The sequence below is a fragment of the Budorcas taxicolor genome, chromosome 11 (assembly GCF_023091745.1).
Source record: "Budorcas taxicolor isolate Tak-1 chromosome 11, Takin1.1, whole genome shotgun sequence".
In the NCBI taxonomy this organism is placed as follows: domain Eukaryota; kingdom Metazoa; phylum Chordata; class Mammalia; order Artiodactyla; family Bovidae; genus Budorcas; species Budorcas taxicolor.
Window position 1 is genome coordinate 127,591,794 of NC_068920.1, and position 16,556 is coordinate 127,608,349.

General features: G+C 42.8%; 1 protein-coding gene across 3 annotated transcripts in view; it reads left to right on the forward strand.

Moving 5' to 3' along the window:
* ANXA4 (annexin A4) overlaps positions 1-16,556 on the forward strand; it is a 75,050-nt gene that overhangs the window by 20,955 nt on the left and 37,539 nt on the right. For all 3 annotated transcript variants that reach the window (XM_052647928.1, XM_052647930.1, XM_052647929.1), the window contains exon 2: positions 6,271-6,318. In XM_052647928.1, coding sequence (XP_052503888.1) covers positions 6,316-6,318 — 3 coding nt within the window. In that variant the 5' untranslated portion in view covers positions 6,271-6,315. The remainder of the gene's footprint in view (positions 1-6,270; positions 6,319-16,556) is intronic.

Below are 16,556 nucleotides of genomic sequence, written 5' to 3' on the forward strand. Positions count from 1 at the left end.
GCACAGGGGGTAATTTTCGCTATGAAGGTAACAAATGGAGAGATTAAGGTTGCCTTTTAGCACCTAGAATGGTACCTGGCCTGGGGCAGGCATTCAGATCATGATTGTTGAATGATTGAGATGAAACATCAGTGAAACTATCCTTTTAGTTCCATGACTGAGAGTAGTTCTTGTGTTAGCAGTGCATCTCTTCTTGTTTCTATGCTAACTAGCCTGCGAGGAGGAGGGGAATCCAAACAATTTGTCTGCAATTAAAAGGCAAAATAATTTAAAAACACCTCCACCATCAAAAAGCCCACTGACCAGAATTCCAAAGATCTCTAGTCGACAGGTGGCACTTGGAGTCACTCGGATAATGAGAGAAAATTACTTAGGAAAATTTGAAACTTTATACTATGAAAACTGAAAACAGTATCCAGAGAAATATTTATAAAATTTATTAGAATATGCAATGATTTGTGCCTGGGGAAACTGAGGTATTAATGTGAAGTAGAAAGGTGTTTAGGAGGGCAGAAGGTGAACTAAGAGTGCAGGGCCCAGCCAGCTCTCCCAGCAATCATTAAGGCCATCTCATTACTCTTTTTATTTTTCTAATCTTATCTCTTAATACAATATAGGACTCGCCATAAACAACTTTCATTATTGTATTATCCATCTGGTTTGTAGAGTGGAGATAATGTCAGGACTCCAAAGGTTAGGTAGATTAAGGTCATGTAGAGGAGTGTTTAAGACATGTCCTTCCTTCCTTCTCCCTGCCTTTTGGACAAAAGAATCACTGGAGTAGAAAACTTGAATAGACTTGGGCATGATGTGGGAACAAATGGTAGAGAAAGAGTGGGGATGTTTTAAATTATATGTAAAATGTGTTTTTTAATTATTTGTGGATTGAAATTATTACTGTTCCAACAGTGCTGTGAATAAGTGGCTAAAGTTTGGACAAAAGACTGTTAATAAGTTACTTGCCAGATGGTGGGTTGAAAGAGATTCTTCTCTAAGAACTGCTTAGCAAGCAAGCCTTCAACTTTGCCTTCGCTTAGCCTACACACTTTGCTTGGATTAAGTGTTTAAAAATAAAAAAACCCCATCCAGGGAACAAAGTTTCCTTTAACTTTAGAAGAATCAAAGATCCAAGGAAGAAGAGTTGCTTTCATGTTCCTATTTCATAGACAGTTTTAAAAAGCCTTTAGTGCCTGGGTGGGGCCCAGTTGCACTCTCCACAAGTCCACAGACTAAAAGTTTAAATTTGTCATCCTCTGGGATTTAAAGTGAAACCATGTGCCAAAGAAAAATGGTGAATGAGTCACTCACATGTGATCTTCCAGGGAGGAGAAGGATTCAGTGTAAGAATGTGTCACAAGGCCATCAGACCCCTTCACAGTGAAGGATAAGAGTGCCAGTCTTGGGTCAATGTTGTGCATCTGAATGGAGAACAACTGCCAAGTTATGCTGGGGTCTCAAAGAAAGCATCTGGTCATGGGGTGAATTCACCGTGGTGTTGCCTCCAGCAAGACCAGAGAAATTGTATTTGTTAGCACATCCAGAAGGGATTCATCTCTTAGGGACAGGTTTGTATTTATGGGCTTACCACTCACAGGCACTCACATGCTTGCACACACGGTTAATTTATTTATTTATGTTGAGAAATATAACTATTACTTAGAAAAAAAATCCGTATACTGCAGTACTTTGTAGAGAGGTCCACATGGGAAGCCAAACTCCAGTCAAGGGTTTCCTTGGCAATCAAGGAATCAGAAGGAAGAGTTTTAGATGGATAAAATTCATCTTCACAGTGGGGAAATATCTGATGCCTAGAACATTGATCGTGGGGCCAAACCAACCTTTTTTGAGGCCAGGCTTTTGATAAACATTTTAGAGTAAACCTCAGTGACGGTTTTGGGTTGAGCTTGCATTGCTGTTGGACAGAATTTTTCTTTCAATATGTCTAACAGCTTTTGGCCAGCTGGCTTCATCTCGGTAGCCATTCTTCCTCCTTAGATGAGTTTGCATATCATTGTTTTAATGATTATTTACTGATTTTACTAGTCAGTCTCATTTGCCTGCTGTCCAAAGTCTTGGTGGGTGGGGAGGAATGTATCACATTGCTGTCTGCATGGCCTCGTGCAATATTACCAGGAGTGGGCCTTGTTCATGCATCTGCAATCTGCTGTAAGGACTTAAGAAACTATGCTTGAGTCAGCACTGGGTTGCCAGTTTCTGGCAGTGATATAATAGGGCAGTATGTGGAGTAGTGTAATAATTGTCCTTCTGAACATCTTATAGAAAAACAATAGGAGTGTGTTCTTGACATACCTAATTTTTCTTTATGAATTCATTGTAAATTATTTCTGAAAGTACATGTAATCTTAACCTGAAATAGATTGAATTTATTTATAGCTTAAGGCTTTCCAGGTGGCTCAGTGGTAAAGATTCCATCTGCCGAGCAGGAGGCATGGATGGGTTCAATCCCTGGGTTGGGAAAATTCCCTGGAGTAGGAAATGGCAAACCCACTCCAGTATTCTTGCCTGGAAAATTCCATGGACAGAAAAGCCTGGTGGGTTACAGTCCATGGGGTTGCAGAGTCGGACACGACTTAGTGACTTAACAGCAATTTACAGCATGTTACTCCCTTATGCAAAGGAATATGTATTCCCTTGGGATAAGTCTCTTTTGTTGAGTTACCAGCTTTCTTTCAGTTGCTCTAAAACTATGTCCTAAAATGTTCAAGAGCCTTAGGTGTTCTGAGCCTTAGGTGTTCTGAGCCTTAGGTGTCTGTTTCTCTCTGTTTAGTTGCTTAGTCGTGTCCAACTCCTTGCGACCCCATAGACTATAGCCTGCCAGGCTTCTCTATCCATGGGATTTTTCAGGCAAGAATATTGGAATGGGTTGCCATTTCCTCCTCCAGGGGATATTCCTGGCCCAGGGATCGAACCTGGGTCTCCAATGTCTCATGCATTGCAGGCAGATTCTTTTCCACTGAGCCTTCGGGGAAGCCCTAGGTGAGAAGTTCACATATTACAAAGAAGATGCAGGTTCCCACCCACATATTGGTATTTTAAAAGACTTCTCAAACATATGGTCTCTTCAGGCTTCATCTTTCCATCTTGAAGAGTCCTGATGCTTTTAAGGTCATTTGAGCTATGCCCCAAACTGAATGTGTCTGCATTTCCCAGATGTAAAGTTTGAGGCACAGTTGCTAATAATTTGCCCCTCTCCCGACCCTGGAGCTGCAAAAGGAGCTTATACAACCTCAAAGTTGTATACAACAACAGAGTCTGGGTCACTGTGAACTTGGTCATACTGATCAGCTTATGGGATTGTAGGCTGGCTCTCAGAAAGAGTAAAAGAATCAAGGAGGCTGAGGCAGAAAAGGTTCCTTAGAGCAGTTGTCCCCAGCCTTTTTGGCACCAGGGACTGGTTTCATGGAAGACAGTTTTTCCGTGGACTGGAAGCGGGGGCAGGTGGCGATGGCTTCAGGATGATTCCAGGACATTACATTTACTGTTGGCTTTATTCTATTATTATATCAGCTCCACCTCAGATCATCAGGCACTTGATCCCAGAGGTTGGGGGTCCCTTGCTATAAGAATCCTTGGCTCTGCACGTGGACACGTGGGCGAGCTTTTACAGATGGAAAAGGGCCTTTCATCTTCCGGGGGCTGATGGTTCTGTGGAGCTGAGAAGAGGCCTATAGCAATTCTGTCTTGGGGGAGGGGTGGGTTGAATTCCTTCCCTGCTGCTGCCTAATTATTGAGGTGCCAGGTACTGTGCTAGGCAGCATTTGTGTAGGTTCGCTTTACATGTATTATCTGCTATCTAATGAAAGAATCAAAGGGTGCCATTGACTGCATTCATTTCTAAAATCTATTTAGAAACTCAGTTGATACTAGTAAATAATAAATACACAACAGCTGTTTTTATGTAAATGGACTCTGTGTGCCGTCCAAGTTTTAAAATACATTGTCTGGCTAAAAGCACCCTGTGTTCAAATGTGACACAGCTTCTTCCTGTGGTAAAATATTTCTAGCTCATTGAATAATGACTCTCGGTATTTCCAGAAGGCTTTGCTCAAACCACCACTGAAATTTGAATTTTATAGAATGTTCGTGTGTCATGAAATATTATTCCTTTGATCTTTGGTCAACTGTTGAAAATGTTAAAAATGTTTCTCAGCTGATAGACTGTTTAAAATTAGAATGTGGCCCCTGAGCGGAAGCTTGTTGATCCCTGTTCTGTACCATTATCCTCCTGTATTTTCATCTTACTAGTATCCAGTTGTCTTAGGTAGTCATCTCTTTATTTGTCAGTCTTTCCTGAAACACTGTAAGCTCCTTGAAGGTAGGTTCCTTGTCTTATTCACCACAGTATCTCTATCAATGAAAACAATGGCTGAGATACAGAGGTGTGTTACGGATGTTTAGTGATTGAATGTATAAATTCAGATAATTCAGGAGCCACTAAATCCAATAACATCTTCCTTCCAAAAAAGTCATGTGTAAATCCTATCCCAGGGGCCACATCCTGCCCAGATCTTTGCCTCTTTTAGTACAGATCTTTGTTCCTGTACCATTAATAGTATTTCAAGCCTTCCTGACTCCTTGGCTTTGACTCTAGTCTACTCCCTAGAATAGTAATTTGCTAAAGTATGTTTTGTCTTACATTATTTCTCTGCAAAATCCAACCCTTTCACTGTTTCTCCGCTGCCTACATTATAAGTCAAACTCCTCAGGTGGACGTACAGGGCCCTTGATAATCAGTTCCCCGCCTGCTTTTCCACCTGTATCTCTGAGCCTTCCCTGGAGCCCTCTGCTCCAGCAGCCTCGCCCTGAAGCCACAGCTCATCCCCACCTCTGCACCTTTGCTCAATCTGTGCCTCAGGGCCAGTTGACATTCCCCGCAGGAAGGGATTGACCCCCAGGTCAAATGGGGTAAGTCTGCAGTGAGTGATGGGAATCAAGGAAAAAAAAGCTGAGCCTCAGAAAGTGGAAGATGAAGAGTGACTGTGGCCCAACAGGACTTAGTTGGTGATAAAGTTGGCCAAGAAGGATGCAGTTATTCTGGGGGAATGATAGAACAAGGCTCCTTGATAAGAGTGGGCTTCCCTAGTGGCTCAGCAGTGAAGAATCCACCTGCCAATGTAGGAGGTGTGTGTTCAATCCCTGCATCAGGAAAATTCCCCTGGAGAAGAAAATGGCAAACCACTCCAGTATTCTTGCCTGGGAAATCCCATAGCCAGAGGAGCCTGGCGGCTACAGTCCATGGGGTTGCAAAGAATCGGACACAACTTAGTGACTAAACAATAACAACATGACAGAGTTATCTAGGCCAGCGATTTTCAAACCACTGTGCAGACGGATATTTTGGGAATCTTGTTAAAATGCAGATTCTTGCAGTAGGTCTGGAGTGGGGACCTGGGATTCTGCATTGTAAAGAACTCATAGGTGATGCCCATGCTTCTAGTTCTGGGATAATTCTTTGAGTTCAAGGATCTCACCAAATGCTCAGAAAAGGAGCCTTTTCTGTAGGACCTGAATGTGCAAACAGGAAGCCAGTTGCTGCCCCTCAGAGGCTCATCTACAATAAAGACATTTCTTGCATTCTAAATGACTGAATACATGTGTGATGGCTCAAGGCTTCTTGTTGGAGGGGGTGCTGAAGAACCAAAGGCAAAGTGTGTAAGGCTGTAGCTTAAAGGGAAAAAACACCTTTAAGTCCTGAGATGGTGGCAGTGACAGTGGCCACTGGGAAAAAGAAAGGTCTAATGTGAGTTGGGCCAGTGGCCTGCTATCTTATATAAATGCGCGCGCGCGCGCACACACACACACACACACACACACACACACACACACACGAGTCATTCAGGGTAAAGGCTGGAGTTAGCAGCACTTTTCCCCTGATGTAGTCAGATTATCTTTTGTCTCCAAGAGGCACCTCTTCTGATCCACTAACACTTACAGTTTAGAATCTAGGCTTGGCTTGAGTTCAAGTAATATAGCTCACCCTAACTAAGCAAGAGGGATCATTTCTATAATGTGTTATCTCCAAGCAGAAGAGCAGCTAGGAGACTGTTTGTCTGGCATAATTCACTTGCCTCTTAGAACAGTTTCTCTTTAATGATTAGCTTGGCTCTTGTCTCTTTAGCTAATCAATAGCTGCCGTCTTGATGAAATTGGGTGTTATTTCCCTGTGGCTTAACTTTGTGCAAACTGTGAGTTATCTTGATTAATGATTTTAATGACAGTTCTCTCATCCCCTCTGCTTTTATCACACAGGTTGCTTGACTGACCGAACGGTGACCCCGACATAGAGTCATAGTCATGGTAAGTTGGGGATGGGCTTCACCCTCCCTGGTGCCAGCCCCAGACAGGTACAGGATGTGTAATCAGGGCCTGCTGTCTTATACAAAGGGTTGTTTGCTCAGCAGAGGGGAGGGAGGAGGAAATGGAAAGGTATTTTCTTTTTTTTCCAAAAACACCGTTTCAGGGCTGGTGAGTCGCCTGAAACACTGCTGAAACCCTCTTTCAGGGCTGGTGAGTCTCCTGACCCTGAAAATTAATTCAAAGAGGGACTCCTTTGAATCCTTCTAACATCTTGAGATGCAGAAACAACTTATTTCTCTCTGCAGAAGCACGACGTGTTCGTTGTAGAAACTGTAGGCAAATAAAAAGGAAAAATCCAAAATCCCACCGCATTTCCCAGCAGGAGATGACTGCGGTCCGCTTTGGGTGCTAGCTTATCTTTTTAGGCTCATCAGGAAGAGTGTTTTAGCTTCTCATCCACCTCCTGCTGCTAGCTGTGGCTGGACTCCTCTGAGCTTCGTTATCTGATCTCTGGGACAGGCAGGGAATTGGATCCCTTTGAGGGTTCCATAAAGCTGCCTGCTAATGTGGAAGCTGAGCCGTTCAGCTGCTAATGTGGCCCTACCTGAGGCTGGCCACCTGCTCTCCTTCTCCTGCCCAAATGGGAGAATGAGAAATGAGAAGTGAATGGGCAGGTGATGCTTAATCCCTGGTCTTCTGGGAAGAAATAATAGAAGTAGAATCTTATATCCAGAGAGGACCTGGACATTCTGCCAGCTCTAGACGCCTTCCTTTAGGAAAATGGAGGTGTAAACTATACTGAACAAACAGTAATATACGTTTAACATTTTTTTTTGTTAGATATTTTAGAATTTTCTTCATCATCCTTGACAGTCAAAGGCTTACTCATGTCTGTACCAAATCTCTTACGCTTTCATTTAAAATCTATTTGATCTATGGGTTCTCCCTGGACATGTACAACATTTATTCAGACATGTTTATGGTATCCCTACTTTTTGCATGGTATTTGGCTCTGGGGACTCAAAATTAATGGGTTGCTCTTCCTGTTCTGAGCAAGTTCTCAGCCTTTCTACATGTGAAGACTATAACCAAGTGATCCTTTCATGGGCTTTCCACTGAGGAAAACTGCCTCAGTTGCTCTTGTTTTTCTTCCTAGACCCTGTTTTCCCATTATGACTATTATTTATTGGACAGATAAAGTATATCTTTAAAGGAAAGGAAAACCATTTGATATAATCACAGTATTGTAATTCCCTATTATTTTCCATCATTTTAGTTTTAGATCCTACTCATTCAATAGTGGTTTTGAAATAGTAGTAATAAGAACATAAAAAAGAGTTAGTGTATTCACTCTAACCTTTGCTATGCTAACACATGTTTATATTACATCTTATATTAAAATTATTTACTCTCAATAGTGAAGTTATGGGTGTTTTCATTTTCTTCTTAATTCTTTTAAAAAATTTTATTGAAGCATAGCTGATTTACAATGTCATGTAGGTTTCAGGTATACAGCATAGCTATTCAGATATATATATATTCTTTTCCCTTATAGGTTATTACATAATATTGAGTAGATTTCCCTGTGCTATGCAGTAGGTCTTTGTTGGTTATCTGTTTTACATATAGTGGTTAAATCCAACCTCTTAATTTATCCTTCCCCTATATTTTTTCCTATATTTTTTCCAAATCTCTACAATGACCATATGATCCATTTCTAAAAGGAAAGCATGTTTTAAAAGCCGTTGTTTTCATATATCTACAAAAAATTTTCAAAGGTGTAATTTACATATAGTGAAATGCACAGCTCTTATGGTTACTGGTAGATGAGTTTCGACAAATGTACCATGTGTCTGCCCTCTTCTTAAGATAGAACACTTCCTCACTTCAGGAAGTTCCTTCATGCCCCTTCCAGCTCAGTCTCCTCCCTGTTCTCCACTCCATTCCAGAAATGCAATCACTGATCTGATTGTTTTCATCATAGATTAGTTTTGCCTGTTCCAGAAGATCTTATAAATGGAGTCACAGAGCGTCTGCTTATGAGCATTGTATTTTTTGCACCACCCATGGTGCTGTATCAGCAGTTTGTTCCTCCGTTCCTTTTCACTGCTACGTGTTTCTTTTTATCATGTTCCAGTCTTTTGACATTTAGCATCTTCATTATTATTTTAATAACTGAGTAACAGTTCATCGGTTGTGATACAATACCGATTTCTAGCTATTTGTTTTCATCATTTTTCCCTACATCCTCTGTTCCCTTTGCCTGTTGCCATGAGGAGCCTTCCTTGTGGGGAATCCCCTGCCTTCCCTGAACAGGTAATGATACGTTATGCCCTGGAATTGAATCAATATGGATACTTCAGAGCTAACAGGAACAAATTTCCCCAGCTTATCTTGTTCCTGAAAAAAAGAGTCCCTAAGAATGCTCACAGATAAGCTATCTTTGCATAGTCCTCCTTTGCATCAATTCATCTTGTTAGATATTAATTTTAATCCCATACTAGGTACCCACCCCAGTACTTGCCTGGAGAATTCCATGGCCAGAGGAGCCTGGCAGGCTATAGTCCATGGGATTGCAAAGAGTCGGACACATCTGAGTGACTAACACTTCCTTAGTGTCCATCAGCAATGCAGTTTGCTTTAAAAGGCAGTGTTTGAATACCATCCAAAATTCTTTCAATACTGGAATTCCGAAAGAACCTTGTGAAACATTCAACTCAGAAAGCTGTCTCCAGTGGGGGTCAAGGGCTGAGCTTGGCCATTTAGAATTTTGACAGCCAATCACCAATTTGCTTGTTGCTATTGATAGATAGTAGAAGAAAACAGATAATATGCCTGCATTAATATCATATGGTTGCCATAACAAAGCGCCACAAACTGGGTGGCTTAAAATAATAGAAATTTGTTATCTTAGGTTTCTGGAGGGTGGAAATCCAAAATCAAGGTATTGGCAGTGCCAAGGTCCCTCTGAAATCCAGAGGGGAATTCTTCCTTGCCTCTTTCTAGCTTCCGGTGGTTTGCTGGCAATCTGAGGCATTCTTCAGCAGAGACTGGAGTCAACAACATGTCACCGTGTGTCTTCTCCCTGAGTGTCTTTGTCTTCACATGCTGTTTTCTAAGGATACCATTCACGCTGAGTTAGCAGCTTACCCTTGTCCTCCAGTAGGACCTCATCTTGATTTAATTTATTATAATTAATTAAGTAATTAATTTAATGACAGTATTTCCAAATAAGAGCACATTCTGAGGTACTGGGGGTTAGACGTTCAACACACCTTTTTGGGGGGATGCAATTCAGTGCCCAAGGAAGTTTTTTAATTTTTATTTTATATGTTTTTTGGCTATGCTGGGTCTTTGTCGGGGTACACAGGTTCTTCGTTGGTGTGCGTGCTTTCTCTAGTTGTGGCAAGCAGGGGCTACTCTCACTGCGGTGCACAGGCTTCTCTTTGCAGTAGTTTATCTTGTTGTGGGAGCATAGACTCTAGGGTATGTGGACTTCAGTACTTTGGCACGTGGGTTCAGTAGTTGTGGTGCATGGCATGTGGCCTCTTTCTAAACCAGGGATGGATGGAACCCATGTCCCTTGCATTGGCAGGTGGATTCTTAACCACTGACCAAGGAAGTTAATGCCATTGATTTCTCTTTTTCTCAGTCAAGTGTAGAAAAGTGATGAGTGTTTTGAAGTTCACCATATTCAGGGGATGAAAGGCTGGTCTTCCAGCAGATAAGACCCACACCCCGTGGGACCTGAAGCCTTTGTATGGGCTTGATGTGGACCACAGTGGGCATGAGAAGTCCAGCCTAAGGTGGACTAGCTCATAGAGCTCAAGTCTGACTTGCTAAAGAACTGCCCTATGGGTATAAAAATCCTCCATGCCTGTATAGGCCCCGTGTACATCCTTGGATCAAATTAAAAAGAGCCTTAGATCTATTTTACATTATTTTTGCCACCTTGTACAATGCTCTATTCTAGATTTTGCTTTGACATTACCCCATAGGCTTGCGTTAGGGATATTATCAGAAACAGATATAAGAATCTCACTATTATATTTATTATAGAAATGTTACTGAGGTCATGTTGAATTATACTGATGAGAGCCACTCAGGCCACTGAGTTGAGTTTTTGGTTTCGTATTTACTGTTTGTACTAAGTGTTTTGCTGTATTATCCTCCTTCATTATTACCACAGCCCTGTGGATTGGTGTCATTATTCTTAACATTCAGGTGAGAAAAATGAAACTTCCCCTAGACTACAGAGTTTGGAAGCGTTGAAGCCAAGATTCCGACCTGGATCTGTTCAACTCCAATGCCTGTGCTCCTTCCCACTAAGCTTACTGCCTCTCAAAATATGCCCACCATGTCTCCTTCACAGAGACCTACAGGTGAAATTTCCCCCAATATTAGGATTCTCTTTACAGAATTCAAGACCCCCAAGTGATGCAGAGGAGATGGAGCTGACTGTCTCCATGAATCTGAGATTTTACTGGAGTCATAGGCACCAGGCTGTGGGGGTGCCTTTCAACCAGGGCTTATATAAGATGTAAAGCCCTCTTCCTTTGCAGTAATTCATAGTGATCTCCCTAGGCGTTCTGTGCTATCACCATAACATCGTACCACTGGTAATTTGGTAACTTCTACCATTTGTCAAAAGAGGCATTATCAGAAAAGTCAGAAGAACCCTCTGTATGACCTCAGCCCTAAATTTAGCCTTGGTGATCTCTTACTCTCAGCTTGTGAACTCAGCATCTTAAAAGCACATAGCACCCATTATGAGCAGAGCAAGGTTTCCAGATGAATCTGAACTCCACTGCCATCTAGGAACCATGGATATCAGGCAGATCCTCCCCCACCAGCTGTCTCCACAAATCATATGCACATCACACCTGACAGATGAACTAAGGGAAAGGGGATGACATAGAACAATTTTTGGAAGTGCTGGCTATGACTAATTAGTCCAGTTTCAATGACAAGAAAACAGAATTCAGAATAGCAAAGCACAGATTGTTAACAGGTTATAGTCATATTTTGTGTCAGCGAACAGAGGGGTAGATAAATGAAAAACCAAAGCTACTTTGATTCTTCCTTCTGCTGCTAAATCAGGAAGCCCAGAAGAGCTCCACTAATTCAGGTTGCCTCTCGCTACACACAGCATGGGCTTCCCTGGTGGCTCAGCTGGTAAAGAATCCACCTGCAATGCAGAAGACCTGGGTTTGATCCCTGGGTGGGGCAATTCCCTTGGAGAAGAGCTAGGCTACCTACTCCAATATTCTTGGGCTTGATGGCTCAGACAGTTAAGAATCTGCCTGCAATGCAGAAGACCTGGGCTTGATCCCTGGGTTGAGAAGATCCCCTGGAGAGGGGAATAGCTACCCACTCCAGTATTCTGGTCTAAAGAATTCCAGGGACTATTCCATGGGGTCTCAAAGAGTCGGACATGACTGAGTGCCTTTCACACACGGTACAAAGAACAGCAGGGTTTTTCCTGGGCAGATGATCTCTTTTCCCTTTGTGGACACTGCAGTTCTACTTATTGATTACAGTTCCGTCTTACTTTGGCTCCTAGGCAGAAAAATCTGTGTCTTACACCAAAAAACTACACTGGCCCCTAAGTCTCTATTTCCATTTCCTCTCTACCCCCTCCTTTACTGTAATGGGTATGGCATAAGCCCTTTTGGAGGAGGTTGCCATTAACCCCAACATAGAGCTGCCAGAACTCACACACAACTGGGGAAACAGACTCTTGGAGGGCACAAACAAAACATTGTGCACACCAGGACCCAGGAGAAAGGAGCAGTGACCCCACAAGAGACTGACCCAGACTTGCCCATGAGTGTCCAGGAGTTTCCAGGGGAGGCGTGGATCAGCTGTGGCCTGCTACTGGGTCAGGGGCACTGAGTTCAGCAGTACATGCATGGGACCTTCTGAAGGAGGTTGCCATTATCTTCATTACCTCCACCATAGTTTGGCCTCAGGTCAAACAACAAGGAGGGAACACAGCCCCACCCATCAACAGAAAATTAGATTAAAGATTTACTGAGCACAGCCCCACCCATCAGAACAAGACCCAGTTTCCCCCTTAGTCAGTCTCTCCCATCAGGAAGCTTCCATAAGCCTCTTATCCTTATCCATCATAAGGGAGACAGGATGGAAACCACAATCACAGAAAACTAACCAATCTGATCACATGGACCACAGTCTTGTCTAACTCAATGAAAGTATGACCCATGGTGTGTAGGGCCACCCAAGATGGATGGGTCATGCTGAAGAGGTCTGACAGAATGTGGTCCACTGGAGAAGGAATGGCAAACCACTTCAGTATTCTTGTCTTGAGAACCCCATGAACAGTAGGAAAAGGCATAAAGATAGGACACTGAAAGATGAACTCCCCAGGTCAGTAGGTACCCAATATGCTACTGGAGATCAGTGGAGAAATAACTCCAGAAAAAATAAAGAGAAAGAGCCAAAGCAAAAACAACACCCAGTCGTGGATATGACTGGTGATAGAAGTAGTGTCTGATGCTGTAAAGAGCAATATTTCATAGGAACCTGGAATGTTAGGTCCATGAATCAAGGCAAATTGGAAGTGGTCAAACAGGAGATGGCAAGAGTGAACATTGACGTTTTAGGAATCAGCAAACTAAAATGGACTGGAATGGATGAATTTAACTTAGACGACTATTACATCTACTACTGTGGACAAGAATCCCTTAGAAGAAATGGAGTAGCCATCATAGTCAACAAAAGAGTCCAAAATGCAGTCCTTGGATGCAATCTCAAAAACAACAGAATGATCTTTGTTCGTTCCGAATGCAAACCATTTGATATCACAGTAATCCGAGTCTATGCCCCAACCAGAATTGCTAAAGAAGCTGAAGTTGAACGGTTCTGTGAAGACCTACAGTACCTTCTAGAACTAACACCCAAAAAAGATGTTCTTTTCATTGATAGGGGACTGGGATGCAACAGTAGAAAATCAAGAGATACGTGGAGTAACAGGCAAATTTGGCCTTGGAGTACAGAATGAAGCAGGGCAAAGGCTAATAGAGTTTTGCCAAGAAAACGCACTGGTCATAGCAAATACTCTTTCCCAACAACACAAGAGAAGATTCTACACATGTACATCAGCAGACGGTCAACACTGAAATCAGATTGATTATATTCTTTGCAGCCAAAGATGGAGAAGCTCTATACAATCAGCGAAAACAAGACTGGGAGCTGACTGTGGCTCAGATCATGAACTCCTTATTGCCAAATTCAGACTTAAAGAAAGTAGGGAAAACCACTAGGCCAGTTTGGTATGACCTAAGGGAACATTTCATGCAAAGATGGGCTTGATAAAGGACAGAAATGGTCTGGACCTAACAGAAGCAGAAGATATTAAGAAGAGGTGGCAAGAATACACAGAAGAACTGTACAAAAAAGATCTTCATGACCCAGATAATCATGATGATGTGATCACTCATCTAGAGCCAGACATCCTGGAATGTGAAGTCAAGTGGGCCTTAGAAGCATCACTATGAACAAAGCTAGTGGAGGTGATGGAATTCCAGTAGAGCTATTTCAAATCCTGAAAGATGATGCTATGAAAGTGCTGCACTCAATATGCCAGCAAATTTAGAAAACTCAGCAGTGGCCACAGGACTGGAAAAGGTCAGTTTTCATTCCAATCCCAAGGAAAGGCAATGCCAAAGAATGATCAAACTACCACACAATTATACTCATCTCACACACTAGTAAAGTAATGCTCAAAATTCTCCAAGCCAGGCTTCAGCAATATGTGAACTATGAACTTCCAGATGTTCAACCTGGTTTGAGAAAAGGCAGAGGAACCAGAGATCAAATTGCCAATATCTGCTGGATCATGGATAAAGCAAGAGAGTTCCAGAAGAACATCTATCTCTGCTTTATTGACTATGCCAAAGCCTTTGACTGTGTGGATCACAATAAACTGTGGAAAATTCTGAAAGAGATGGGAATACCAGACCACCTGACCTCCCTCTTGAGAAATTGTATGCAGGTCAGGAAGCAACAGTTAGAACTGGACATGGAACAGCAGACTGGTTCCAAATAGGAAAAGGAGTACGTCAAGGCTGTATATTGTCACCCTGCTTATTTCACTTATATGCAGAGTACCTCATGAGAAATGCTGGACTGGAAGAAGCACAAGCTGGAATCAAGATTGCTGGAAGAAATATCAATAACCTCAGATAGGCAGATGACACCACCCCTATGGCACAAAGTGAAGAGGAACTCAAAAGCCTCTTGATGAAAGTGAAAGAGCAGAGTGAAAAAGTTGGCTTAAAGCTCAACATTCAGAAAATTAAGATCATGGCATCTGGTCCCATCACCATGGGAAATAGATGGGGAAACAGTAGAAACAGTGTCAGACTTTTTTTTTGGGGCTCCAAAATCACTGCAGATGGTGACTGCAGCCATGAATTTAAAAGACGTTTACTCCTTAGAAGAAAAGCTTTGATCAACCTAGACAGCATATTCAAAAGCAGAGACATTACTTTGCCAAAAAAGGTCCATCTACTCAAACCTATGGTTTTTCCAGTGGTTATGTATGGATGTTAGAGGTGGACTATAAAGAAAGCTGAGCACTGAAAAATTGATGCTCTTGAACTGTGGTGTTGGAAAAGACTCTTGAGAGTCCCTTGGAGTGCAAGGAGAGCAAACCAGTCCATCCTAAAGGAAATCAGTCCTGAGTATTCATTGGAAGGACTGATGCTGAAGCTGAAACTCCAATACTTTGGCCACCTGATTCGAAGAGCTGACTCATTGGAAAAGATGCTGATGCTGGGAAAGATTGAGGGCGGGAGGAGAAGGGGACAACAGAGGATGAGATGGTTGGATGCCCTCACTGATTCTATGGACATGAGTTTGAGCAAGCTCCAAGAGTTGGTGATGGACAGCGAAGCCTGGCGTGCTGCGGTCCATGGGGCTGCGAAGAGTCGGACATGACTGAGTGAGTGAATTGAACTCAACTTACCGTAATTTCCTATGCTTTGTTCGTTCACTGATTTTTTTCATCTATTTTATATTGAATCATATGTATTTCTCTATGCCGCCTCACATACATTATGCTAAGTCACTTCAGTCATGTCTGACCCTTTGCGACCCCCATGGACTGTAGCCCACCAGCCTTTTCTGTGAGATTCCTCAGGCAAGAGTACTGAGTGGGTTGCTATTTCCTCCTCCAGGGAATCTTCCCAACCTAGGAATTGAACCTGTGTCTCTTATGTCTCCTGCAGTGGTAGGTAGTCAAGGTATTTACCACTAGTGCCTTCTGGGAAGCCCTTATAAATAACATCAATTTTAAAATAGCATTAATAATTTAGTAAATACATTAGAAATACTCAGGGCACCTTGATCTTAATCAGTACATTATCTCTAAGTCAGAATTCAGTTAAATGGTTTCTGCTGGTCACTAACCCATGTTTTTCTTGTTGACATTTTTAGTTTTTAGTCTGTATTTGCAGAATCTGTTGGTCTCTACTAACTTTTTATCCCACCCCACTCCAGTACTCTTGCCTGGAAAATCCCATGGATGGAGGAGCCTGGTAGGCTGTAGTCCATGGGGTCGCTAAGAGTCAGACACGACTAAGCGACTTCACTTTCACTTTTCACTTTTATGTCTTGGAGAAGGAAATGGCAACCCACTCCAGTTTTCTTGCCTAGAGAGTCCCAGGGACGGGGGAGCCTGGTGGGCTTCCGTCTATAGGGTCACACAGAGTCGGACACGACTGAGGCGACTTAGCAGCAGCAGCAACTTTTTATCCCTCGTACACGTCAGAGTGTGTCTCACTTTAAGGCATGCTGATTTCTGGTGATGCTAGTCCTCACCTTCGGTATCTAGAGCTGCTGTCTCCTCCCCATGATGCCCCCTCCTTCCCTCTGCCACTCCGTCAGGCTTCTGTCTCCTCCATTCCACTGCTGAAGCTCTTGTCAGGATCACCAGGACCTTCCATGTTCCCAGATCTGAGCATCCTTTCTGTACCCTCTGCTCACACCTACCTTAGCAGGCACTGACCTCTCCCTCCTTCCTCAGCCTCTGGATGGCACACATTCCTGGTTTTCCTTTTATTGGCCCCTCAAGGGCCAGTCCTTCTTGGCCATCCATTCAGGTCCTTCTCTGCTAACACTATGCTGCTAGAGAGGTCTAAGCTTGTCCTAGGACCCCTGTTCTTCAGTTTCTCCCCAGGTCATTTTGTCCGCTACCATCCAAACGCTGATAT